The sequence below is a fragment of the Vanacampus margaritifer genome, chromosome 9 (genome assembly GCF_051991255.1).
Source record: "Vanacampus margaritifer isolate UIUO_Vmar chromosome 9, RoL_Vmar_1.0, whole genome shotgun sequence".
Taxonomy (NCBI): Eukaryota; Metazoa; Chordata; class Actinopteri; order Syngnathiformes; family Syngnathidae; genus Vanacampus; species Vanacampus margaritifer.
Genome location: NC_135440.1, coordinates 10896279 through 10920053, shown reverse-complemented (window position 1 = coordinate 10920053; position 23775 = coordinate 10896279). Strand labels below are relative to the sequence as shown.

At 39.6% G+C, this 23775-nt stretch overlaps 1 protein-coding gene across 1 annotated transcript in view; it reads left to right on the top strand.

Annotated features, from left to right (window-relative positions):
* The window catches only part of tgfb2 (transforming growth factor, beta 2), a 38134-nt gene extending 15043 nt beyond the window's left edge, over window positions 1-23091 (top strand). Inside the window, exons 2-7 of the mRNA XM_077576350.1 lie at window positions 11919-12082; window positions 15592-15724; window positions 15810-15920; window positions 16044-16218; window positions 17561-17714; window positions 17792-23091. Coding sequence (XP_077432476.1) covers window positions 11919-12082; window positions 15592-15724; window positions 15810-15920; window positions 16044-16218; window positions 17561-17714; window positions 17792-17950 — 896 coding nt within the window. The 3' untranslated portion in view covers window positions 17951-23091. The remainder of the gene's footprint in view (window positions 1-11918; window positions 12083-15591; window positions 15725-15809; window positions 15921-16043; window positions 16219-17560; window positions 17715-17791) is intronic.
* The last annotated feature ends 684 nt before the right edge of the window (window positions 23092-23775 follow it).

Here is a 23775-nt window from a genome sequence, read left to right as displayed (position 1 = left end):
TGTATGTACATTTTGGTGATGATTCATAGCATTTTTGTGTCATTAAATTGTGTTTTGTACATGTACAGTTGTGCTCATAAGTTTAAATTCGTATGTAAATTTATAAGTACAACTGTACATGCCCTCCTAGAAATGCACGCAGAGAGACAATCTGTGGCGGCCAGGCAGTCTCTGACTCCCGGTGGCCAGACCGGGACAATTTTTGTCTCCTTTTTGTCCAAGTTTTCTAAATGTATACTAGTTATTCTGGATTATGGTAGAAGTTACCAGGATCATTTAGAATGCAGCAAAAGACAAGAGTTCCCTCAAAATTAATTTGAATCATTTACAAAATCTAAAAAAAACTATGAAAATGGAAACCCTTCATCTATCACAACTTTAGATAACAAGATACCCATATTACAGTCTTGTATCGCTGCCACATTCAGCGACATTGTATTTGGGGGCGGGATATGCAGCTGTGACGAAAACAAGAAGCGCTGAAGCCGTGGGAAAAAACAAACCAAACATGGCGACACCGGTGGACAAATGCGTGGACGCTGCAATTAATTCTAGTTCTCGCTGAATTAGTCCCTTGTATCCGCATGTCAACATTGCAAAACCGACAACAGTCAACGCCTTATCAGCTAGTCGCAACAGTCGCATGTCGGCGACGGCATTTTCAGCCTTTGCCGTGATTGGTCGAAAAACAAAAGCTTCGTCCAATCAGCTCGAAGTGTTGTACAGCATGCCCCGCCTTTCCCGATCAAATCAACGCGGAGCAGTCCCAGACTGATATTGTGGAGAACTCCCTTGAGTGAAGCACAAATTAAGGAAACGGCAGGTGCATGTGAAATACCAGGTATTGGTAGACACTCACTCACTCTGGTTCTCGTTCAGTGCAACTGACAAACATCATCTGTATTCCTTGATTTTGGAACAAATATAATTTCCGTCTTGTCACAATAGAGTACAAAAAACATTCGCACTTGTGATATCCTTCAACACTTCATAGTGGCAGTGAGAGGCTTATGAGCAGGGTAGATGGAGTAGGTTTGGGAAAAAGTCGATCTCAACTGTTTTTCTTGGCCAAAGTCAAGCCCTCACAGCAGGAGATCTCAGCCTTGCGCAGATCTCGGCTAAAGGCTCACCACACTGCAGCAGCTCCCAAAAACTGAGTAGGCCAAAGAGGCCAGCCAGTTGTGGCTGCTGGAATTTTCATGGTCATGTGGGGCTGCGATATAAGTAAATAAATAAATCAGTGGTTCTTAACCTGGGTTTGATCGAACCCCAGGGGCTCGGTGAATCAGTCTCGGGGATTGGGCAGAGGTCAAGAACACCCACCCGACTCATATGATTGGTGATGATACGACCCGCTTGGCCATCATTGGCTGCAGGTGATCACCCTACATTGCTTGGCCTATCTGTGCTGCAGGGAATTTGATGCGCTCAGTAGTTGACTTGCGGCTGTAGTGATGGTACGTCGTGCGACTTCTTTATTATTATCATCCCGTCATACTATGTCATGCAAAAAAAGACACCTACACAGCCTTAGACATCTAGTTTCACGTTTCAGTGTTTGTTGTTGTTTTGCTGTGTGACTCCCTTCCGTCTTCTATTTAGCTGGTAAAATGCATGCTGTATAAGCTTGAAGTCTACGTTATCGTCCACCAGTGGTTTATTTCTTTTTCAAGGCACTTCAAATGGTTATTTTGGCTATGACTGGTCGTGCCATGGCTCTGATTGATTTTCCATCATTCTCTCAGCTTCACAAGAGAGGGCTGTTTTTCCCCTCACAAGCTTTGGGTTTTTCACGCTGGGTACACCTCTATCAAGTACAAGTGGAGTCCTCACCCAAATCCCCCAAACCCAATTTTGAAACTGACCATAGATATTCAGTACTATTTATTTGTGTTTGTTAAATGACACACCCTTGCAACAAAACACACCTCTCTGTCATATCTGCAGGGTTAAACAACAGGTGCTATGTTGCTAAATTATGTTTCCGGTCCAGATGTAAATACCTGAAATGTTGATCTCATCTCATATTTATCTTTTGATGTCAATCCCAAATGATGTTCATGTTTAGCAAAAAATAAAGTAATTGACCTCATTGTTCCTCTACTCTTGATCTTCTATAAATCCATCCACATATCAACATTTACCAGTGAATAAACGTATCGTATTTACTCGTGCGCAATACTTCTCACCTCTGTGCAGGTCTTACTGCAGTGAGAAATATTAAAAAGTAGGTCAAATAGGTTTACTCAAGTCATTCCCAGAACTTTGCTCTTGCCGACAAGTATGCAGTCTGTTTCCATTCTAAAATTCTGAGGTTGTAGACAGTTGCATCCGGTAGTAAATCACAAAATCCATGCACATTGTCCAGCCTAAGGAAAAAACAACAGATAATCTTTAAATGAAAAATAGAGTTACATAATGTTATGCAAATTTCAATCCTATATATTCTACTTCAAGGCTCTTCACAATAACTACAAATGATTTGAAAACACAGTACACCCAATAAAACGAGCATGTGTAAGAAGAGAAAGATGATAACGATCAGGATGTGGAGGCCAGAAGCCACTAACAGCACTGAGGAGTCGCAGAGCACATGTGGATTTCTTCAGGCCAGTCCTTCTGAAACATCTGCAAAAGCAGTCACAGCTGAATTCCTAACAGCTCGGGATCACAGCGCAATTATTTCACTGCAAATGTTTTCATTTATGTATTCCCACACTTTCAATCTGTTTTTGTTAAGCTCATGGTTTGGGCTGAATTGTACGGCTGTCACCTGTTCAGGTCATTGAGGGGAGCTGAGGTTTGGAAAATAAAACTGGAAATGCTACAAAAATGCTCCCATGGCCTGATGTCAGTTAAAAAAAAATGCTGAAGGGGGAGGGGGGGTGTATAGTGGCTGCCTAAATCCTCATATCAAGATTCCAAATGAAACAGTTTTACCTCAAATTGTTCTTCATGTCTTCTCGGTCAGATATTTGCCCACTGCAGGTGTCCTGTAGCCAAGGTTATAATAACCTTGCAAACTCGCAAACTCCAGCTCCCTGACAGTACTTAAAATGGCCATTAAAATTGGGGCCAGCTGATCCATAACAATTATTCCACAGAAACCATGGAAGTGTGAAAAGATCAGAATTTGGTCAGCTGCAAAATGAAACACTAAACAGCTCTGAAAGTGTGATCCTGGTGAGTATGTAGTAGGTTACAGGGCAACTGTGTTTCTACGCTTGCGTACATTTGATGTGGTATTGACCCTATCAGTAAACCGTTTCGTAATCAAAGTATTAGACCAGTGGTTCTCAACCCGGGTTTGATCGAACCCCTGGGGTTTGGAGAGTCAGTCTCAGGGATTTGGTGGAGGTCAAGACACGACTCAAAGGATTTGTGATGATATGCCCCGCTTGGCCATCATTGGCTGCAGGTGATCATGCTACATTGGTATACTCGATAGTCGACTGTTGTGATGGTATGTCATGGGATTTCTTTATTATTGTAATGAGTTCATACTATGCCAAGCAAAAAAAGAAAGTGGTCAGACGAATATGTGCAATATGATTTCACATTTATAACGGATGTACTGTAGGGTGTTCCACAAGGTTCAATTCTGGGGCGTCTGCTGTTCTAATGTCATGGTTGAGTGAGTGGTTGAGGGATGTTGGACCCAAATGCAGGGAAGTAAGGCAGTGAGACAGGAATCAAGTGCAATACGTGGAATTTTAATGAAAAATAGGAAAAAAAGCAGACAACCATGACTTGATGGGCGTGGACAGGACGTAACTGGACTGGCCCTGACATAGCGTAGTTCGACCGGACAAGTTGTCGTGACTGGACAGTACGCGACGTGACAGGACAGGGCAAGACTGTGCTGGTCGCCGTGACTGGACAGGACGTGACTGGTCACCGTGACTGGACAGGACGTGACTGGTCGCCGTGACTGGACAGGACGTGACTAGAGTGGAACGAGCGTGACGTGACAGGACCTGACTTGCCTTGACTTGACTAGCTGTGGAGTGGCTTGGTTGTGACGAAGGCTTGGCTGTGACGAGAAGAGACACATGAACTTCCACACATAACGTTGACAATGCACCCACACCGACTGAACAAACCTTTGCTAATCACCTCTGCTAATTACTTGACAAGACACACCTGAGGGCACTGATAGGTTGACGTAGAGGGGAAGGGAAGACACACAGGCGACGTGGTTATACAAAACGAGACGAGGGGAAAGACAAACAAACACAAAACAAAACACTGACACAGACAAAAAAAGAACATGAACACTCAAAATCAAACAAAAAAAAAAACAACCCTACAGAACCAAAACATGACATTTAATTGTATCTAGCTATCGAGCAAAACTAAATCGACACTTCCTTAAACTGCATAATACAAGAACACAATGCTTTCTGAATTCAAGGTGAAGCTAGATTAGATGAAAAGGCCAGTTCCCAGTTCATTTTGATCACTAGGAAACCCTGTACAGTACTAAAACTACAGTGTGTTTTGAATTTGAAAAAGTATTTTCTGTTTCAATAAATAAGGTTTTTGTGAATGTACATAGGGAACTGGTGGGGTTCAGTACCTCCAACAAGGTTAAGAACCACTGTAGACACAACATTGTATTCGGTGTGTTCATGCTCACGTGGCTTCATTCGGGGTGCTTTATGAGCTCACTCATGTAAGGTTTTAAATGAAAACAGATATAGTCAAATTAATCAACAACATAGAAATGCAAATTTGCTCATAGTCCTCTACAGTTGTGTATTTATTCTGGATTATGCTGTATTTGCTGCTAGTTTCTTGGCAGGGATTTCTACTCTATTTGAACTTCTTGGTCAGTGAAGTTTCCCTGGCTCTTGCAAGGGCTGTTTCTTTACTTAATCTTTGAAGACATATTTAAGTGCTGTAATCATACCAATTCATGCCCATTTCTGTCCAAAAGTAACAGTGAAATAATATTTGGCTGTTAATTTTACTCTACCGAGAGCTTATTGTTAATTAGCACAGTTTCCGCCATGGTGGGCTCACCCAAGAATAAGAATAATATATAATAAAATATACCAAATACTTTTAATCAAAGAGTTGTATATTTGGGTTGGAGGATCCCTTCAAGAGTTTAAAATTAAAGCTGCTGCCAATGTCAAGTGCACCGCTTTTGAGTGGTGGAGTGTGGAAACTAGAAGTGGAGGGCCCAAATGAGAGGAAGCGGGACAGACAACACCGGGGAGCAAAGAGTAATATGTAAAAAGATTTAATTTGAAGAAATTTAAAGATTTGAATGTAGCCTCTCTAACTTGTTTCCTCGTTAGGGTGATTGTCTCCACTTGTGATGTCTTTGTGTAACCCTTTGTCAGATTGTCTTGACAAGAAGTGTTTTGTCCTGAAACCATCTGCATAGTGAGTTTGACCTTTCTTTGATATTACCAAGTATCCATGCGTTTTTTGTTTCTTGTGCTTCTTTAGTTAGCTTTCACTTCTAGTTTTTGCTTCTGGGTCAACCGCCGCTTACCTTCCACTGAGTCCCGTAATCTGGTCTGCCGACACTTGTCTCCCTCTGCTTTGCTCTTGCTAGCTTCTCCCACTAGCTGCTCTTAATAGACTCTCTAGCTAGTTTTTGCCATCCTGCGCTTGTTACCCGCTCCTGCTATTTCTTGCTAGCCGCTCTTGTTAGCTGCTCTAGCAATTTCTTGCTAGCCACTCTTGCTCACTGCTCCCGCTAGTTCCTGCTCACCGGGCTGCTAGCTCGTTCGCTCAGTCCAAATAATAATTGGTAGTAATTGGTGGTAGGCTTGTGAAGTGTGGTCTCTCTGAGGCAGCATAATACGTGTGCTGGTTCACCACTAGATGGCACTGAATTCTTCACACTGTCACATTAATTAATTACTATCTGTAAAGAAATAAATCGCACCTTACCAAGTTATGAATGTGTACTTTTCATGTAGAGATCAAAGATGTTTTCACATAAGAATTCCTGTTTCAATCAGTGTAGCTAATCTCTACATGTTATTATGAATTACTGGATAGTATTGTGTCACACTACACCAAAAAACAATTTATTGCTAATACTGTACCATTAAACAAATAGATGAACTTTCAGTGCTCCTTTAACACTTTGCCAAATAACAGATGCTTTAGTACTTTACTATTGGTCTGTGAGGTAATGGGAGTGATGAGTAATGAAGTGACGGATTACAGGAGTCAGGGGGCCCAGTGTCGGCAGTGTGACAGCGTTTAAGTGACATCAGCCCAAAGGGAGGAACTAATAGAGGCGTAGCAATGCCATCTGTCATGTGATGTCACCTGCCTAAATTCTTGCTTAGACCCGTCAGTTTGATGTAGCAATTCACACATACATAAGACTAAACATCACTAGATGCTTTATAGTATTTTCATGACAAGTGTAAATGTAATTGTGTTCTGAGGACCTGCGTAAAGCCCACCGCTCCCACGACCGCTAATTTCCATGTCACTAGAACCAACTTCTGTAGTCGTGGATCAAATGAAGTACCCAAACGTCGTGGCTTCCCATGGGTGGTGATCCCATGTCATCTCTTTGGCATTCCTGGCCATCTCTAGGCCTGGTTCCAGACAGGAGCCCCAGTGACCCACGTCCACTGAGCGAAAACTTACTCTATTGATATTCATTGTCCTAGGAGTTCTTGAGCCATGCGTTTGCTGATACTTCATCTACAACTTGTTTGACTTGGCTGGCGCTACCGGGCGCACAAAGCCCCTGACAAATTCCTTGGATTAGATGGACATGCAACACCCTCCACTACATTATTATGACATTTCGAGTAGGGCCACTTGCTAACTAAAATGTATGATTTGCTGTACCAAATTCTTTGTTTTGGTTTTGAGAGGGCAACTGCTGACCCAAATTCATGTACACTAGATTAACTGCTTATACAGCAAAACTTTCAACACAATCTTACACGATCTAAAGCCCTTTTCACACTGCACTCGCTCAGTGTGAAAGAGTCGTGCAACAACACGAAATGAGCGCATATTTAGAAGTGCTGATATGGCAGCCTACCAGGAGTAAAGACTGAGATTTTTGCCGCTGGTTAGACAGCACCTTGACAAGAAAGCCATAACTTTGCACAATTTAAAAAGGAGGAGGAGCAGCAGAGAAAAACTAACAGCCCTGCTGGATTTTGGATAGTTTAATAATGCCATTACCTGTAAATAAGTCTGCAAAAATAACACTAAATCACTCTGCCAGCTCCACTCCAATTTGAGGCGGCATGCCGGCTTGCTGCACTGCTCCATGCCTCCATTCCGTGGTCTCGGCCCCTCGCCACATACACAATGAATTGGTTTGACAATGGCTGCTGCTAAATGCAGGGTGAAAGGGGTTTAACAGTCTAACATTTGTTCTACCACAATCCACTCTGAGACTACTAGTTGTACAGTAACAATACATTATAGTTCTATTTACAGCTACCCTTACCTTGCTTTGCTTCTCATTAATCCCTTGATGCAGTGGTAACTTGTGGGACATCGTGTTGGCCGACGCAAGTATTTGGTCGATTTCTGAATTGTACTACACTAATTTTCATTGCAAAAGAGGAACTTAAGCCATATGTGTTCTTAATATGTTCTATGTGCCCCTACTAAGTCTAAACATAATATTCAAAGTAATATCAGAGGTGGGCGTGGCAATTAATTTTGAGCACCCATCAATATTTGAAGCCGAACACATTGTAATCATCAATCCGTCATTCCTAAGCCAAATGGTAGTCCATAAATATTTCCGTCATTCGAAATGGGAATCCATCAATGTTTCTGTCATTGGTCAGCAAACTGGGCATTCTGCCATTGACAGATTGACGGACAGTCAATAGTGATGGAATGTCCACCTCTGGGTTTTTTTGTATGTATGTATGTGTTTTTTTTTTTAATGCATTGACAATTACATTGAAGGATGAAAACCAACTTGGGGAAATGCTTAGTCTGTCAGTTTTTCCAAGTTTTCGGGCGTCCGTCATTGTTGGGCCTTCCGTCAATATTGACAGAATGCCCACCTCTGACTAATATTACGTCTGTGAAATCTAGAATTAAGCAGATTAATCCACCCTTTTTCAATCCATCTCAGGGGGCTGACATTTTATCCTGCACCGCCCCCTTCTGTGGACTAAAATTGACGTCAAAATGCCCTCAGGCTCGCATTGCGAATGTCACGGCTCATCTGTTTTCTGGGTTTTGGTCACATGACGTTCTTGAATTGGACAGACTCCCGCATAAAATCCAGAGAACTTTGGCATTACGTCACTGGCCGCCACTGGCAATCATTCAATGAAGTTTGTATTTACACTTAGGCTTTTTTTTTCCAAAACTGTGTGCACTATTTGTCATAAATGTTGGGGCTACAAAAGCACTGAACATCAATATGTGTCCGCTACCACATCAGTGTGGGTGAAACCTTCTAGGGAACCCCTGCTCAATGTAAGCAGTGTTGTGCCAAAGCACAGTACACTCTTTCACAAGGGTCTGAAGCGGTTTGTGTAAACAGTTTTCATTCAGGTCCCCTTGGAGCTGGAAGTTGAACTTTCTCTGTTGACAGATTGGAAGGAAACGAACAAGAGCATCATTAGTCTTGGCTACTGCTGCTCACTTTATAATGGTGAAGGGGTGTCAAGTGATCAGCACCAGAGGATGAATGACTTTGAGTGTGTGAAAAGAAGTGCTTTTCACATAAAGCAAGCAGTAAGGGTTCTGTTCAGAGTTATTGCAGGTACAAATTGTCATTGTTTTTTTTTAGCTGTCGCTGTTCAAGTCAAGCCTTCCCAGTGTTTGATACTTTGTATATGCTTTTGGGACCGAGGTGGCAAATCCAGTTCCAGAAAGTAAAAACCCTGTGACAGTTTGCCTTAAGCCCCTTGTGCTAGCTAGCTAGCTCCCTAGCAGGTAATGGAGCACAGAGGGAGCTCGCTAGGGAGCTTTCTCGCTAGCACCTGGTGCTAAAGTCAAACTGTGGCAGGGTTTTTACTTTCTGGACCTGGATTTGCCACCTCTGTTTTTGGACTCTATTTAACAGTTATTTTGATGGTCGCTTGTTCTTTGGCTTAAATGTTTTATAATTAAATACTTTTTGATTATGCACCTGCATTGCCTCCCTGCTTTCCTGTACTTGGGTACTCAACTTTGTCATAACGTAACATGACAAGACAGAGAGACCTACTGTATTCCTGGTTAGTGAAAATATTGAACAATGGTTAAAAGAATGCGAGTGACTGCCGGATTTGTGCTTTGCTGCAGAAAATGTAAGGATAGAGCGATGGACACTCTGGCAGCAGAGATATTTCACAGGTGTCTGTAAGAAACCCAAGACTTGGCTGGACAAACACTCCGAAGCTGAATCAGTAAATCTGACACAGTAAATCCTTCTGTTGCTATATGTTTGCCCTGCAGTCTTCCAAATGGAAACTTCAATTCCACTTGAATAGTAATGATTCTCATTGGATTGTTGGGATCCAAGACAAATGTATGACAAATTAAAATGATTTAATACATAATGTGATATGGATTTTGCAGCAAGCACGCAATTTGTCCAATTCATTTTGTGTATTGTGCACAAACTAAAAGGAGAGTTAGGGTGCACTCACACTGGGCCAGTTCAACCGTACCATCAATCACCGCCTGTGTCTCCCGTTGGTCTATACTCACACTGTGCTGGACCGAGCCATGCTTCACCACATTTACTCGTACGTGTGAAATCGCCTCATAATACCACACGGTATTACAACTTTCCTGGCTTTGTGACTTATTTAAAATCCATCCATCCATCCAGCCAGCTATCCATCCATCCATTTTCTTAACCTTTGGAGTTATTTATAATAATTTGCACATAAATAACCTTAAAGTGAAAGTCAACCTTAAACATTTCTTGGCAATAATATGTTATATGTGACCGCACTAATGTAAACATGACATTCTGATTAATATCACATTTGTGAAATAAGTTATGAAGCAAAATCCAGACAATTTCATCCATCTCATGGGGCAGCCATTTTGTCACTTGCTGCCGACTGAAGATGACATCAATGCTAACGGACAGTGGAATGAACCAATGAGCGAAGAGCGGACGTGACGTCAAAAAAGCAACTCGTTGGAAGTCTTTCTTTTTTCTTTTCTTTTTTGCGGAGACGGAGTAAAAATCCAAAATGGCTACTAGCCAAAGAGAGACAGTAGTGAATGACTTATGTCGTTGTTGCGGGAAAAACTTGAAGATGAATCAGTAAGCTCGCCGCTGTATAGAAACAACGTCACACAAATAGACAAATTATATTGGTCGGACTGTTTTTGGCCGATGCCAAATTGCTGTCTATGGACGCATGTCCAGACTCACTTTCTTTTTCAATAAAGTGGATGTGGCTTGCCAGGCTACCGGAATACCATGTTTAGACTAGTGGAGCTGCATAGAACATATTATTATCAATAAAAAAATAAAAAATGAAAAAATTGGGGTTGACTTCCCCTTTAATGATTGATAATAAATTACCTTCCCGAAATGTAATTACTAATGAGAAATGTAAACGTGTATGGTGACTGCACATAGTGTATGGATGTCAGTGCTACACGTGTCTAGCCTGGCAAGCCACACCCACTTTCTTGAAAAGGAAAATGGGTCTGGACAGGCGTCCATAGACAGCGATTCGGCACCGGCTGAAAACAGACCGGCCAATCACATTGGTCTATTTGCGTGACGTCGTCTTCGTGAGAATATCAAAACAGTGACTCGTGACACCATGAATCTTCATGTTTTTCCCGCAACAATGACATGAGTCATTCACTTCTGTCTTTCTTCGGCTCGTAGCTACAGTATGTTGGATTTTTACTCCGTTTAACCCAAAAACTTCAACGAGTCACTTTTCTGACATCACGTCTGTCTGTTAGCTCAGGTTTGCCCCGCCTCAGAAATGCGACTGATAGGGCGATTGACCAGACTCACTCTCCGGCAAAGAGTCTGGATTTCCAGGCTAACACGTGTCTCCCTGCTCATGTGGAAACATCTGTCTAACCTTAGTACATGCAAGTGTGTTTGTGGGGGGTTGTGGGACTGCTACTGTGCATGGTTCCTGTGATTTTGTGAAAATCTTCTGCTGCTGGGGTTCTCTACATGAGAACTGACATATTTGGCAAGACTGATCTTCTAGGGGAACTTAGAAGTTAACGTAAATATTGCCAAGGTTATCTTGGGCATGCTTGAGATAAGAATAGAGTTGGTCATGTCCTGTGATAATCTTGTTTGTGTCACACTAATACCAGTGGTGAAAGTGGCTAGAATTTCTTGCCGGAACTCCCTGACATAAAGGTCGCTGCGCATCCAGAACGTTTTTTTTTTTTTTTTTTTTTTTTTTTTTTTTTTAAATGATGTGCAAAATAGCAGATAACAAAAACACGGACGTGACTCAGATACACAGAGAACGGAGCCGGTGGGTAGAACTCCGTGGGATAAATAAATAATAGATATAGTTGGAAATGGATTACGCTACACAAGCACACTGGAACAATTTAGAAGCACTTTATGCTATGTTCACACCAAAATAGGGGGAGGCCAAAAGTATTTACCCACGTACAAAAATTGCATCCCCTGCCATGAAATATTATAACTTTTACCACAGAAGATTCTTCGAAAAAGTTCCTCGTAAACAGATATTTAAACATCTAACATCTGGAACAAAACAGAAAAACAGTAACATTCAGTCGCCTTCTTTTGCTTCTCCGAGATGAATACTTTTTTCTTGTTTCAAAACAAAGCCCACGTGTGCTTTTTCGAGTATGGATTCGTCATAGGATATGACTGCTGAAAATATGAAGTCAGCAAATGAATTCTATTATAAACTTTTATTATCACCAACTTCCTGATTTCCGCCTGTCGACCACTTTGCTGAATCTGTCTCTTTCCTGTGTTTCAGATGTCATTTCTCCCACTTTCTTCAACCCTTACTTCCGACGGCTAATGTTTGATGTGTCCTCCATGGAGAAGAACGCCTCCAACCTGGTGAAAGCTGAGCTGAGAATCTTTCGCCTTCAAAATCCTACTGCAAGAGTATCTGAGCAACGCATAGAGCTATACCAGGTAATACAGCTAACAAGGTCTCGAACATTATTTTGCTGAGATTGCTGATGGAGTTCCAAGTAAGAAAATGGCCTGACCTGGTTTACCAATTTAAAATTCCCTTTATCTAGCCTCATTTTCACCAGTTCAATTCCTTTTTTCCCCCGCAGTGCTTAACTCATTCACTGCCATTGACGGTTATAGACGTTAACATTTTTTTCTTCTTTTTTGTTAACAAGAGTATGAAAACCTAGAATTTTTTTTATTGTACATTTAGAACAGATATCAAATTTATGATTAATCGTGAAGTCATGCAATTAATTATGATTAAAAAATGTAATCTCAACGCTCCTCATTTTTAATAATCTTTTCTTTCTTTTTTTAAAATCGCGTCAGGCGATTACATTTTTTAATTGTAATTAATAGCATGACTTCAATTGTTAACTCACGATTGTTCATATATTTTTTATCTGTTCTAAATGTACAAAAAAAAAAATCTAGGTTTTCATACTCTTGTTAACAAAAGTGCAAAAAAAAATTAATAGAAATAGTTCAAATGAATTTTTGACGTCAATCGCCGTCAAGGGCAGTGAATGAGTTAATTGTAATTAATCGTATGACTTCAATAGTTAACTCACGATTATTCATAAATTTTTTATCTGTTCTAAATGTACAATAAAAACATTTTTTTATAGATTTTCATACTCTTGTTAACAAAAGTGGAAAAATTTTAACTAATAGAAATAGTTCAAATGAATTTTTTACGTCAATAGCCGTCAATGGCAGTGAATTAGTTAATTGTAATTAATCGCATGACTTCAATAGTTAACTCACGATTATTCATAAATTTTTTATCTGTTCTAAATGTACAATAAAAATATTTTTTTAATAGGTTTTCATACTGTTGTTAACAAAAGTGGAAAAAATGTTCAATAGAAAATAGAATTAGTTCAAATGAATTATTGTCGTCTATAGCCATCAATGGCAGCGAATGAGTTAAGGGGGACACTACTTGATTAAAGAATGGTTTCCAACACAGTAGAGAATTTAGATGAGTGATTTGGTTTTGCAGCCACCCGGAGCTGGCTGTCGGTCAGCCAGTGTGCAGCAGCCGGTTTCCATGCTATGTTTACATCCAGACAAGGGGATGACAGCTGGGCTAAACACAGCTCCAAACAGGGAGACTCTCACGCCTGTAAATGTGTGAGGGAGGAAGGGACAGGCCGGTACGACGAGGGAGACTTGATAACATCCACCTTACACACATATATCTTGTACACACACATACACACTTACTCTTGTCTGTATACATAACTAAACACAACATGTAATCGAGACGCGTTTGAAAATATACGAGCTCCTGAATTGCTTTTAAATATTTTGCCGTAATAAATACAATATGTCGAGGTTGTTTCTAAGATCTATAGATAGATATTAAAATGCTGGAATTTGCCAACTACTGTTTAGTTTGTATTTGAGATTATATTTGACTCACTGGCTTGTTTAGCCTGTTTGGAATCTATGCCATGTTGGGTAGACCAAGGGTGTTTTTTTTCTTTACATTTTCTTTACAAATTTTAAAATTTTACATCGTAATTAACCGCATGACTCCGATAGTTAACTCACGATTAATCGCAAATTTTATATCTGTTCTAAATGTACAATAAAATATACTTTTGTTAACATAAAAAAAAATCTTTAATAGAAGTATTAAAGTAATTTCATAATAACTCATAAAATTGAGTTACAACTAAAAAGATGTACTGTACTGTAAGTAAGTGTGACATTGATTTGTGTTGAGGCCATTTTTCTGCCACTAGATGGCATAATTGCATTTGTAAGACACCTGGTGACAGCTTAGTGCATTTTTTTTCACATTCTCAAATCAAATCAAACTTTATTTACATAGCACCTTTCATACATTAAAAATAGATATCTAATCTTCAACATGAAGTAAATTCTGCACATTTTAAAAATTGTCTCCACAAATATATGCACTATTACATTTATTACTGCTAAATTTTGACGAGGATGTGTCTGCTGCATTGCGACTGGACTTCCCCTGAGTACAGGCTTTCCAAGTAAGGGGCGGTCATTAATCGCGCGTTAAAAAAATTTAGTGGCGTTTAAGGAACTTTAAATTAACGCACTAATTTTGACACCCCTATTAATCATATAAACCTGGGGGGAATCATTGAGTTAAAAAAAAAAAAAAACTTCAATAAAAATGTATAACTACTAACATAGCAGTCCCAACTAAAAAAAAGAAATCTGAGTTGAAGCTACAGGAGTTGTGTTTTACACATTAATTTTTAGATGAGCCAAAATAAACATACGGTTCTGAAGGAGAGGACAGCTGAGTAATAATAGAGGCCTGTCTGCCATCTGGTTTTGGGGTCCGCTCTTGCTCCTCGACAATCAATCAAAGAGAGAGGAGGCTAGGCAGAGCTCAATTAAAGCTTTGGCTTCCTATCTTAATAGACTGGGTATGAGATGTTGACCATTGAGACAGAGTGAGGGATAAATCAATACTTTAAAAAGAGTTAAATATTTAACACTGGGAGAGAGATCAGGTTTAACTCTCTGCCAGAGTAGACAGGTAACTCTTCTCAGAAACAATTTATTTTTCCTCTCGGTTAGTGTTAGTTTGACGCCTTAGAACAGGGGTGTCCAAACGGTGGCCCCGGGGCCATTTGCAGCCCGCTGTCCATTATCTCGTGGCCCTCAGCGTATATGAAAAATCATTTTTGACATTGATTGCGGGTGTTGACAAAGTACTACTACTAATCATACATTAGACTTTGAGAGCTTTTCTAGATATGTGAATAAACTATTTACAGCTAAGAGCAAGAACATTTTCCTTTTCTTATTTCTTATAAATTAAGATATTGCATTTTTAGAAGCAAAATGTATTTCTTCCACTTTCGACCGTCTTTCAAGGTCTAATATGTGACCATATAATGATTGACAAAGATCCTTAAGCCAAAACTGCTTTAAAAATTGTCATGTTATTACCATAGGCAATTACTCTTAAATCTAGGGCAGGGGTGGATCTACTTAAGCAGGTTGCAGGGTCATGGGCCACCCCAAAATCATGAAAATTCCCAAACTTTTCGCCTTATCTTTAACAGGTGTTAAAATTAACTAAAAGAACAACAACAAAATCATTGCTAAAATAACGAATACATAACTGCTTGATTGCTTGGTTTAAGTGTGTTTAATAAAATCGGACAATATCAAAGTGGCCCTTGCATCATTCGATTTTTCTGTATGCGGCCCCCAAAGGAAAAAGTTTGAACACCCCTGCCTTAGAAGTTCACCCTCACTGGGATTTGATCCCCTGTCACCCGAATCCTAACTCAGTGGTGCTGCCACACTACACATTACACATTATTCAAAAGATAAGTTAAAATCGACTCCTAAAAAATTAACCCTGAAATTTTAACGCTGTGTATCAATAAGACAATTAGACAATTTTCCAATTATTTCATATCTTCTGCCTTGGATTGAATGTCTCCTACTGTGGTCAGATTTTAGCACACAAAGACCTGACATCTCCAACCCAACGCTACATTGACAGCCGAGTGGTACGAACGCAAACAGAGGGCGAGTGGCTGACCTTTGATGTGACGGAGGCAGTGAGCGAATGGATGAACCACAGAGGTGAGTGCAATCCAACACCCATTTAGTACTGGATATTATTTAAGCACTGCGAAATCAACTTGATGTAACATTTGTCTCTTTTCAGATAGAAACAGTGGATTCAAGCTCAGCCTACATTGTCCTTGCTGTACTTTTGTTCCGTCAAATAACTACATTATTCCCAACAAGAGTGAGGAGCTGGAGGCACGGTTTGCAGGTTATTTGATCTGAAAGCTTCATAAACAATGTTAGGTTACGATTGAATCTCGTTGACGGGTACGGTTACATTCTAATCAGTTGCATCCCTCTGAGATCAATTGCTTCTGTGTTTGTGTTCTAGGTATCGATGACAGCTTCATCAGCGGCGGTGATCTAAAAGTGTTCAGGAGGCTGCGCCACAATACTCGAGCGCCACACCTTCTAATCATGCTGCTGCCCTCGTACCGATTGGAGTCGCCGTTTCACCACAAAACACATCGGACTAAGAGAGCCCTGGATGCAGCTTACTGCTCCAGGTACACACGGAACTTGCTGTTTTGACAAAAGTTGACTTTCTAATGGTTTGTATTGTATTGGTGATGGGTTGGATTTCTTTGTACAAGTAGCTAAGTTGATATGTCGAATCTGCTGCTCTCCGTCGTTCACTTGCATTTACCTAAAGTATGCCAGATTCTGATTGGTTAGTGTTTAGTCAGCTGATAGGCGATCATGAAGTGTTGTCGTTCTAGCTGACGTGTATGTCGAGTAAAGTTTAAATTAAGAATGAATCGTCTCCATCCTGCCTATTCATTTTATAAAGTGTCCCATTAACCACCAACGAATGCTCACAATGGACTATAGCTAAATCTGCCACATTATAAAGTCGCAAATATGCCACTTAATAGTGGCAAATTTGTGAGTTTTTTTCTCTGAATATTGCCCCCGCCCTCTAAAAAAATAAAAAATAAATAAAATACAAAAAAATATATATATATATTTATTTATTTATTTATTCGTGGCCCTAATACGCCGTCGTACTCACCTGTACCTTGGAATTTATATACTTGCTTTTTTTGGCTCAGGACTCAGCAGGAACAGCAATGAATCAACACAGAGGGGAGACGAGAGACTATATACACACACACTGATGACATAACGAGAGACACCTGAGACACAATTGGCTGAGGGCACTGATTGGTAGACACATGAGGAGGGGCAGACAAACACAAGTGGGCAGGACAATGCTTGACGAGACACACTAGGAAAAAAGAACATAACGCAGATCATGACTTACTCACTTAAAGAAACATGAGGACAAAATCAAACAAAACCCAAACTAAACCTGACCATGACAAAAGTAAAAATTTAAAAAACGAAACCCAAACCAAACCATGACAAATATGTTCTATAGAGCACCAATAATCTAAACTAAGCATTCTGATTAATATTGGGTTTGTGGAATGTAAGCAGCCGAATCAACCCGCTTTTATCCTTCTCGGGGCGGCCATTTTGCCACGTGCTGTCATTGCTTAGGGCTTAAATAATGACCAATCACGGCTCACCTGTTTTCTGAAGCTGAGCAGTGATTGGTCGTTACCTGAGCCCTGAGCAACTATGTTGTCATTTTCTGTCAACAGTAAGTGGCAAAATGGCCGCCCCCTGAGATGGATGAAAATGGGTGGATTTTGCTGCTTTATTCTCATAACACAAACGTAATACTCATCAGAATGTTGTAATGGTGGCGCATGCAACATATTGTACAGCTTTGTACACCTTGGTACAGTAAATGTGTGTGATAGAAAAAGGCCTTCAATATCACATATAAGAATAATAAAACTGTCAAAATGACACCTCATCTTCTCCCTTTCTGCATTGTAGAAATGTTCAAGACAACTGCTGCTTAAGGACCCTCTACATTGACTTCAAGAAGGACCTCGGCTGGAGATGGATTCATGAGCCGAAGGGCTATGAGGCCAACTTTTGTGCTGGAGCTTGTCCTTATCTATGGAGTGCTGACACACAGCATGCGAAGGTACGACAAAAAAAAAAACATCAACTGTGAATAGGGAACTGTTCACAATAAAGTCACCGGTTTGATTATGTTTGCAGGTGTTAGGCCTTTACAACGCCATTAACCCCGATGCGTCAGCGTCACCCTGTTGCGTGTCCCAGGACCTGGAGCCCCTCACCATCCTCTACTATATCGGCAAGACGCCGAAAATAGAACAGCTCTCCAATATGAAGGTCAAGTCTTGCAAGTGCAGCTAGAAACGAAAGCCAGCACAGGCCACGCCCGCCTTCCTTCGCACAATAACGCGCACACACGCCAATCGCAACCATGCTATCTCTTCTATTTTCACTCACACGGGCCGGTGTCATGTGTTCAAGATTAGAGGTACTGAACAAATAAACCTCATTCCAAAATGGCACCGCAACGCTCTTACAACTACACGACGCAGACCGTGATTCCATGAAGACTTTGATGCCACGTGCTTCGTTTTTGTTTGTTTTTCTTCCATGCTGTTTAACAGACAGCAAATCTGGCTCGTGGGTAAATATTTTGATGATGAACATTAGTTCAAGTCGAAGTGCGCTTCCAGTTTGCGGTGCCCTGCTCGCCTTGCCAAGCATCGGCCCCGTTTCGGCTATCAGATGTCAAGATTCAAGCTGCCATTTCAAATCGAGCCTCTTTCTCCTGGAAGGGTAACAGGGCAGTTATTTTTGGTGCTGACAGAGATAGGCCGAGGTATTGTTCCCATGCAGCTAAACGAAAGGCTAGAAGAAAATGAAATCCGTAGTATTTCTTTTTTTTTTTTTTTTTTAATGACATTGACAACCGTGAAATGACTGACATATTCATACAAGACAAAGGCAATGTGTGGTACAACGGCATATTAGGGCAACGTATAAATATTTTTTATTAGAGGGTGTGGAATATTCCGAGATAAAAACTCAAAAATTTTCGAGACAAAAAAAACAAAAAAACAACCAGAGCTATATATATATACAGTATATGAAGATTCATTGGTTGTTAATGGAACACTCTTTCTAAAATGAAAAGGTAGGATGGAGACGGATTTCTTCTTAAACTTTACACGTTACACATGTGGCAGCTACAGCGACAACACTTTGTGACCCCCTATCAGCTGACACACTAGGGCCATTTCTTCCGTACCGTACAGAAGCCTGAAGCTAGCAGACTTTAGGTAAATGAAAGTGAATGACTGAGAACAGCAGCTTCAACATATCATTAGTCAGGTTTCCATCCAATTGTTTTGATTTTTTTTTAAAGAAAATTTACTGAAAATGCTCAAAACTTTTACCCGTTTCCATCTGTTCTTCTTTCGCAAATTTTGAGTGGTACCTCAGTATACCTGTAGGTGGCGGTATACACCATAGACCATAGAGAAGTGATCCACCAATAATTTAAAAGAAAAAGAAGAAGAACAGGAAGCAACTTTGGCGTGGGATTTTCGCTTCTTTAATTAATTCCAAAAAGATTTCTGTTTTGTCGTCCCCCCCAAACATACCTTACTTTATTGTCCGCCATTGCTTTGTGACTACAAACGTACGTGTGACGTAATATCCGGTCAAAACGTGCCACGTGTATCCAGCCTTGTTAGCGTTTATTCGCATAGCCAAAATTAGCATTTTCCTTTTTCGATACGCTTCAAAATCCACCCCCTCCAAGCGTAAAAACTTTTTTGTGAATTTTGTGCCCTTTTTTTTAATTTCTAGCGTTTCCATTCAGTATTATTTTCGCATTTCTTGAAAATTTGAATAAAAATGGGTGGATGGAAACACCACTAATTTAGCGACTTGTAGCCAACGCTTCAAAGTATGAATGCTTTATATGATACGGTTAATCTCTGCTAAAGCAATTACTATCTCCTTATTTGATAACTCGACTGAAAAGTATTAGCACAAACATCCGAGTATGCAACGAGTATTTCTCACAAGTTTCAGAGTTTTTTTTCTTGCAAATCTGCGGGTTTATTTCTTGTGAATTTGTGAGGTTTTTTTCTTGCAAATTTGCCACTTCATAATGTCACAAATTTGTGAGTTTATTTCTCGTAAAAAAGTTTTTTCTCGGAATATTACTCCCCTCAAAAGAAAAAAAAGAAAAAATATAAAAAAAAAATATATATATATATATATATATATATATATATATATATATGCAGCCCTAATACACTGTCGTAATGTGCGGTGTGTTTGCCATACAATTATGATTAATTACCACTGTCTTTTAGAAAACACCATAAAATTAATGGAGATCCAGTTTTAGTGAGATCCGGTTTTGACTCGCCTCATTTTACCTCCAAATTTTAAAAAAGTACCCCTCAGCAGAATTGCTGTATTATACAGTTGTGTTCGTAGGTTCAGTTTTGCCTGATTGACAAAACAGAACAGTTAGAAATGACTGCTGACTTGTCGCTACATGAGCCATCATGTATCTTAAGATGACACCCGACCTTCAATGGGTCAAAGCACAAGTTTTACATTGGAAAAATCTCACGAAACACAATTTCGCAACAGGTATGAATACTGAAATGATCATTTAAGGCCCTATTTACTGAGACATCAAAAACAGCTGCATCTTTATTTTCGTGCCCGGGGGAGCCGCTTCGATTTGCCGGAAGTCGGCTGCATTCCCTCCCACAACGGCACAAACGCCCATTTCTACCTACACTACTCTAGGAAAATACCAAACAAAAAAAAAGCTTTGAACATTTTGCCCGACACAAAAATAGAACCCATGGTCTCAATTTACTCCGAAACGCAAAGCTGACATACACATTATTCTGTATATGAATGACAACAGGTGGAAATTTTTATTGTACCTTCTGCCGTCTAATGGAAGAGCATTTAATTATTTTCCCTGCCACTATACGTCATTGGCATAGATAGATGAACAAAGATATGTTCATAATTAATAAATAATATTTTTTTGACAAAATAAGTGGAATTGTTAAATTTTGTGTGCCACAGCACCCCCCCCGCCCCAACCCCTTCCTGTTTGCCCTCGATGACCTTGTCACATTAGTGACACTGCCATGAGCACACATCTTTTTTTCTTTTTTCTTTTCCCCCCATTCGCCTTCTAAAGAAGGCCCAGTCAACATGAATCACCTCACGCACTTGTCACATGAGACAGAATAAGGCAAACACTGGAAGTTGATGTGATACGTGTCTATATGTGAAATGCGTTCTGAAAATGACACAGATCCACCCTCAATCCATCTTTTGCGCTCTCCTTTATTCATTCACATCGCATCCTCATTTGCATTTTGTCTTTGTTTTGTATCCTTTGTATTTCTAATGTATTCATTGTTTTTGCTATTTAAGATGTTCGTGCTTCAACAAACTTTGATTATATTTGAGAAGTGGACAGTTAATTTAACCTCTTCAAACTTTTGTATCTTTCAGGTGCTCTATTAAAGATTATTTTTGTTGTAAAATGTTGGTCGTTTTGGAAATAACTGCTGTTGGCTTATCTGGCGAAAGTGCAAGCAACTTCTACTTGTGTTTCCAGAAGTACAGCTTGATTTCCAAACCCTGTTTTTTTGTTTTTTGCCAAACAGCTGACTCTATAAGATAAATATTTCTGTCGTAAATTGTTTGCCAACGCTGCGATATGATTTTCGCAGCAAATTGATGGCTATTCTGTATCATTGTTTTGTATTACAAAGCAAAAAGAGCATTTTTGATATTGTTTATTTTCTGACAGGCCCGAGACCTTTGCAGGTCGAGTGCATCTTACGAAAAGGCTAATGACATCGAGTTGCTGTAGCTTCCTCATGACGGAGGAAGAGACTTCTTTTTTTTTTTACAGCAAATATTTCAGACCACTTACTGTAGTGAGCATGTTGATAACATGGGCATTAAAGCAGTTGTTATGATGCATGTCAACATTTGACATGAGCAATGCTGCAGCATTTGTTAAATGCGGAAAAATGGAAGAAGCTACTGAAATTCTTAACATTCACAATTCCACATCATGTAACCTGGCATTCATTTAACATACAGGTCTTTTCCAAGAAATGTAAGTGTGTTTTTTTTTTCTTTTTTTGCTGAACTCATATTTTCTGTAAAAAACAACAACATTGCTTACTCATGTCCACTTGTACGTCAATTTGACTTGGAAGAAATAGAGTTGCAAATTCCAGGATTAAATATAAAAACTTTCCTTGGGAGTACGTGAACATTTACAGAAATCAAACAGAAGGAATAAATCGTATATTTGCATATTAGATATTAATGGGGAACCTTATCATACAATTGTAGGGGAACAATGTCTTGTGGCAGAATATTTCTTCGCAACTTGACAGAATTTGCATTTTCATACTTTGAATCTAGTCATCATTGAGGAAATTTTCATGCTAGTGTTTTTTTTTTTTTTACTTACTTCTTTAACAATATCTAATCTTGATATGAGAAAATGTCCATTTCATTTGCATCGATTATCCTTTAACCTCAAGGAAAGATAACAATTCTATTCCCAAGTTCCTCCCTAACAAAACATGGAAACTTTAACACAATTTAGTCAAGGTTGTCCAGCCCTTTGCAACCTAAATGTCTGTGACTGCCACATAACATATTATTTTTCAACCAGCAACTGAAAAGGGACACTATTGATAAGTATTTCCTCCCCTCCCTTATAATAAATAAATAATAATGATAAAACTCAAAAATTCCTGGGATTACGTTTTTAAGGAACTCTGTTAAGGAAGCATTTTGAATATATTGTGGGTAAATATTTTTGATTTTTTTTTTTTTGGGGGGGTGTGTGTGTGTAATTTTGATTGTTTTGCTTGTGGGCCCGATCACAAAGAGTCGAACCGTCAGCCGTCATTTGCGGAACAAATAAACATAAGTGATGACATTTTCTACACATTGGGGTGAATACTGATGTCACGTTTAGTCCACAGTGGTTAGGAATTGTTTTGTTTTTTTGGTGTTGTCTTTTGGCAGGTGATGACAATTATTATGATTTGACCGATTGATAAATGTTATTTTCTAGAAGTTGAGGCCACTTTGATTGAGATTACAGTAATGTTATCACTGACACTTACGGTCCACAATTTCTGTTTGTCATTAACTTTTAAAACAAATTGCACTGATGCCATTTTATTTTTATTCTTAGTACCTTGGGGGGGGAAGTTCTTCCTTTTATACTTTTTAATTAGTTAAACACTCTCCACTCTTCATCAAACGAGGAGTGTCGATGACCAGCCCAATTGGGCAATTGGTGCCAGTGGACATCCTGACTAGCAGGAAAAAACAATTTCTACACACCTTTTTTTGTTGTTGTTGTTGTTTTTAATGTGTATTTGTTGTTTTTAATGATGTGATTGTGACCCGCTATATTGTACAGCAGGTATACTGCGGCACTCTAGTGGTAAATAAATTATTTATGTTTCAACAAATTCTCTATTGTGTCATTATTACAATGCGTTGTGTCTCCCGTTAAAATCATTTTTAGCACATACAGCACTACAGTACTGTATTAACACTGCAGCTCTATTTTTCCTCTCTTCACATTTTGCACACAGATAAGCAGAAAATGTGAAGACAAAGTTCACTTAATCCTTTCTGTTGGCCTCCACCATTCCAACCTCAGTCATGTATTTTCTTCCTGCCAATGCCTGATTAAAACTGCAGTTAAGTTTAGACCAACTTGGTGGGCTCTATACCTCACAAATCAAAGTTAAATGCCAGTGCTGGAAGTTGTAATCAGTTGCTTAACCATACAAGTATGACTAATACAGTGGCAGGGTTTACTCAAGAGTAAATGATAGTACATAAATCTGCAGCTAAACGTTCAGACAATTTATGTCACATTCAGAGTTTCCATCTTTATCTTTTGAAGGGAATACGTCTTCTGTGTTGACCTTATAATCATCTTTTATTTGAGCACGTCAGAAATGAGGGGGAATGTGCAAAATGGGAATTTATTTTTAAAGCAACATGGTGAGAAATGAATCAAGCGTGTCTCATCTTAGTCAATTGTCACCGCACGGAATTTATTTTAGTCCACTCGTGTCTGAAAGTGGTAATTTTGAGTGATATACATGAATACCAACCAGTGG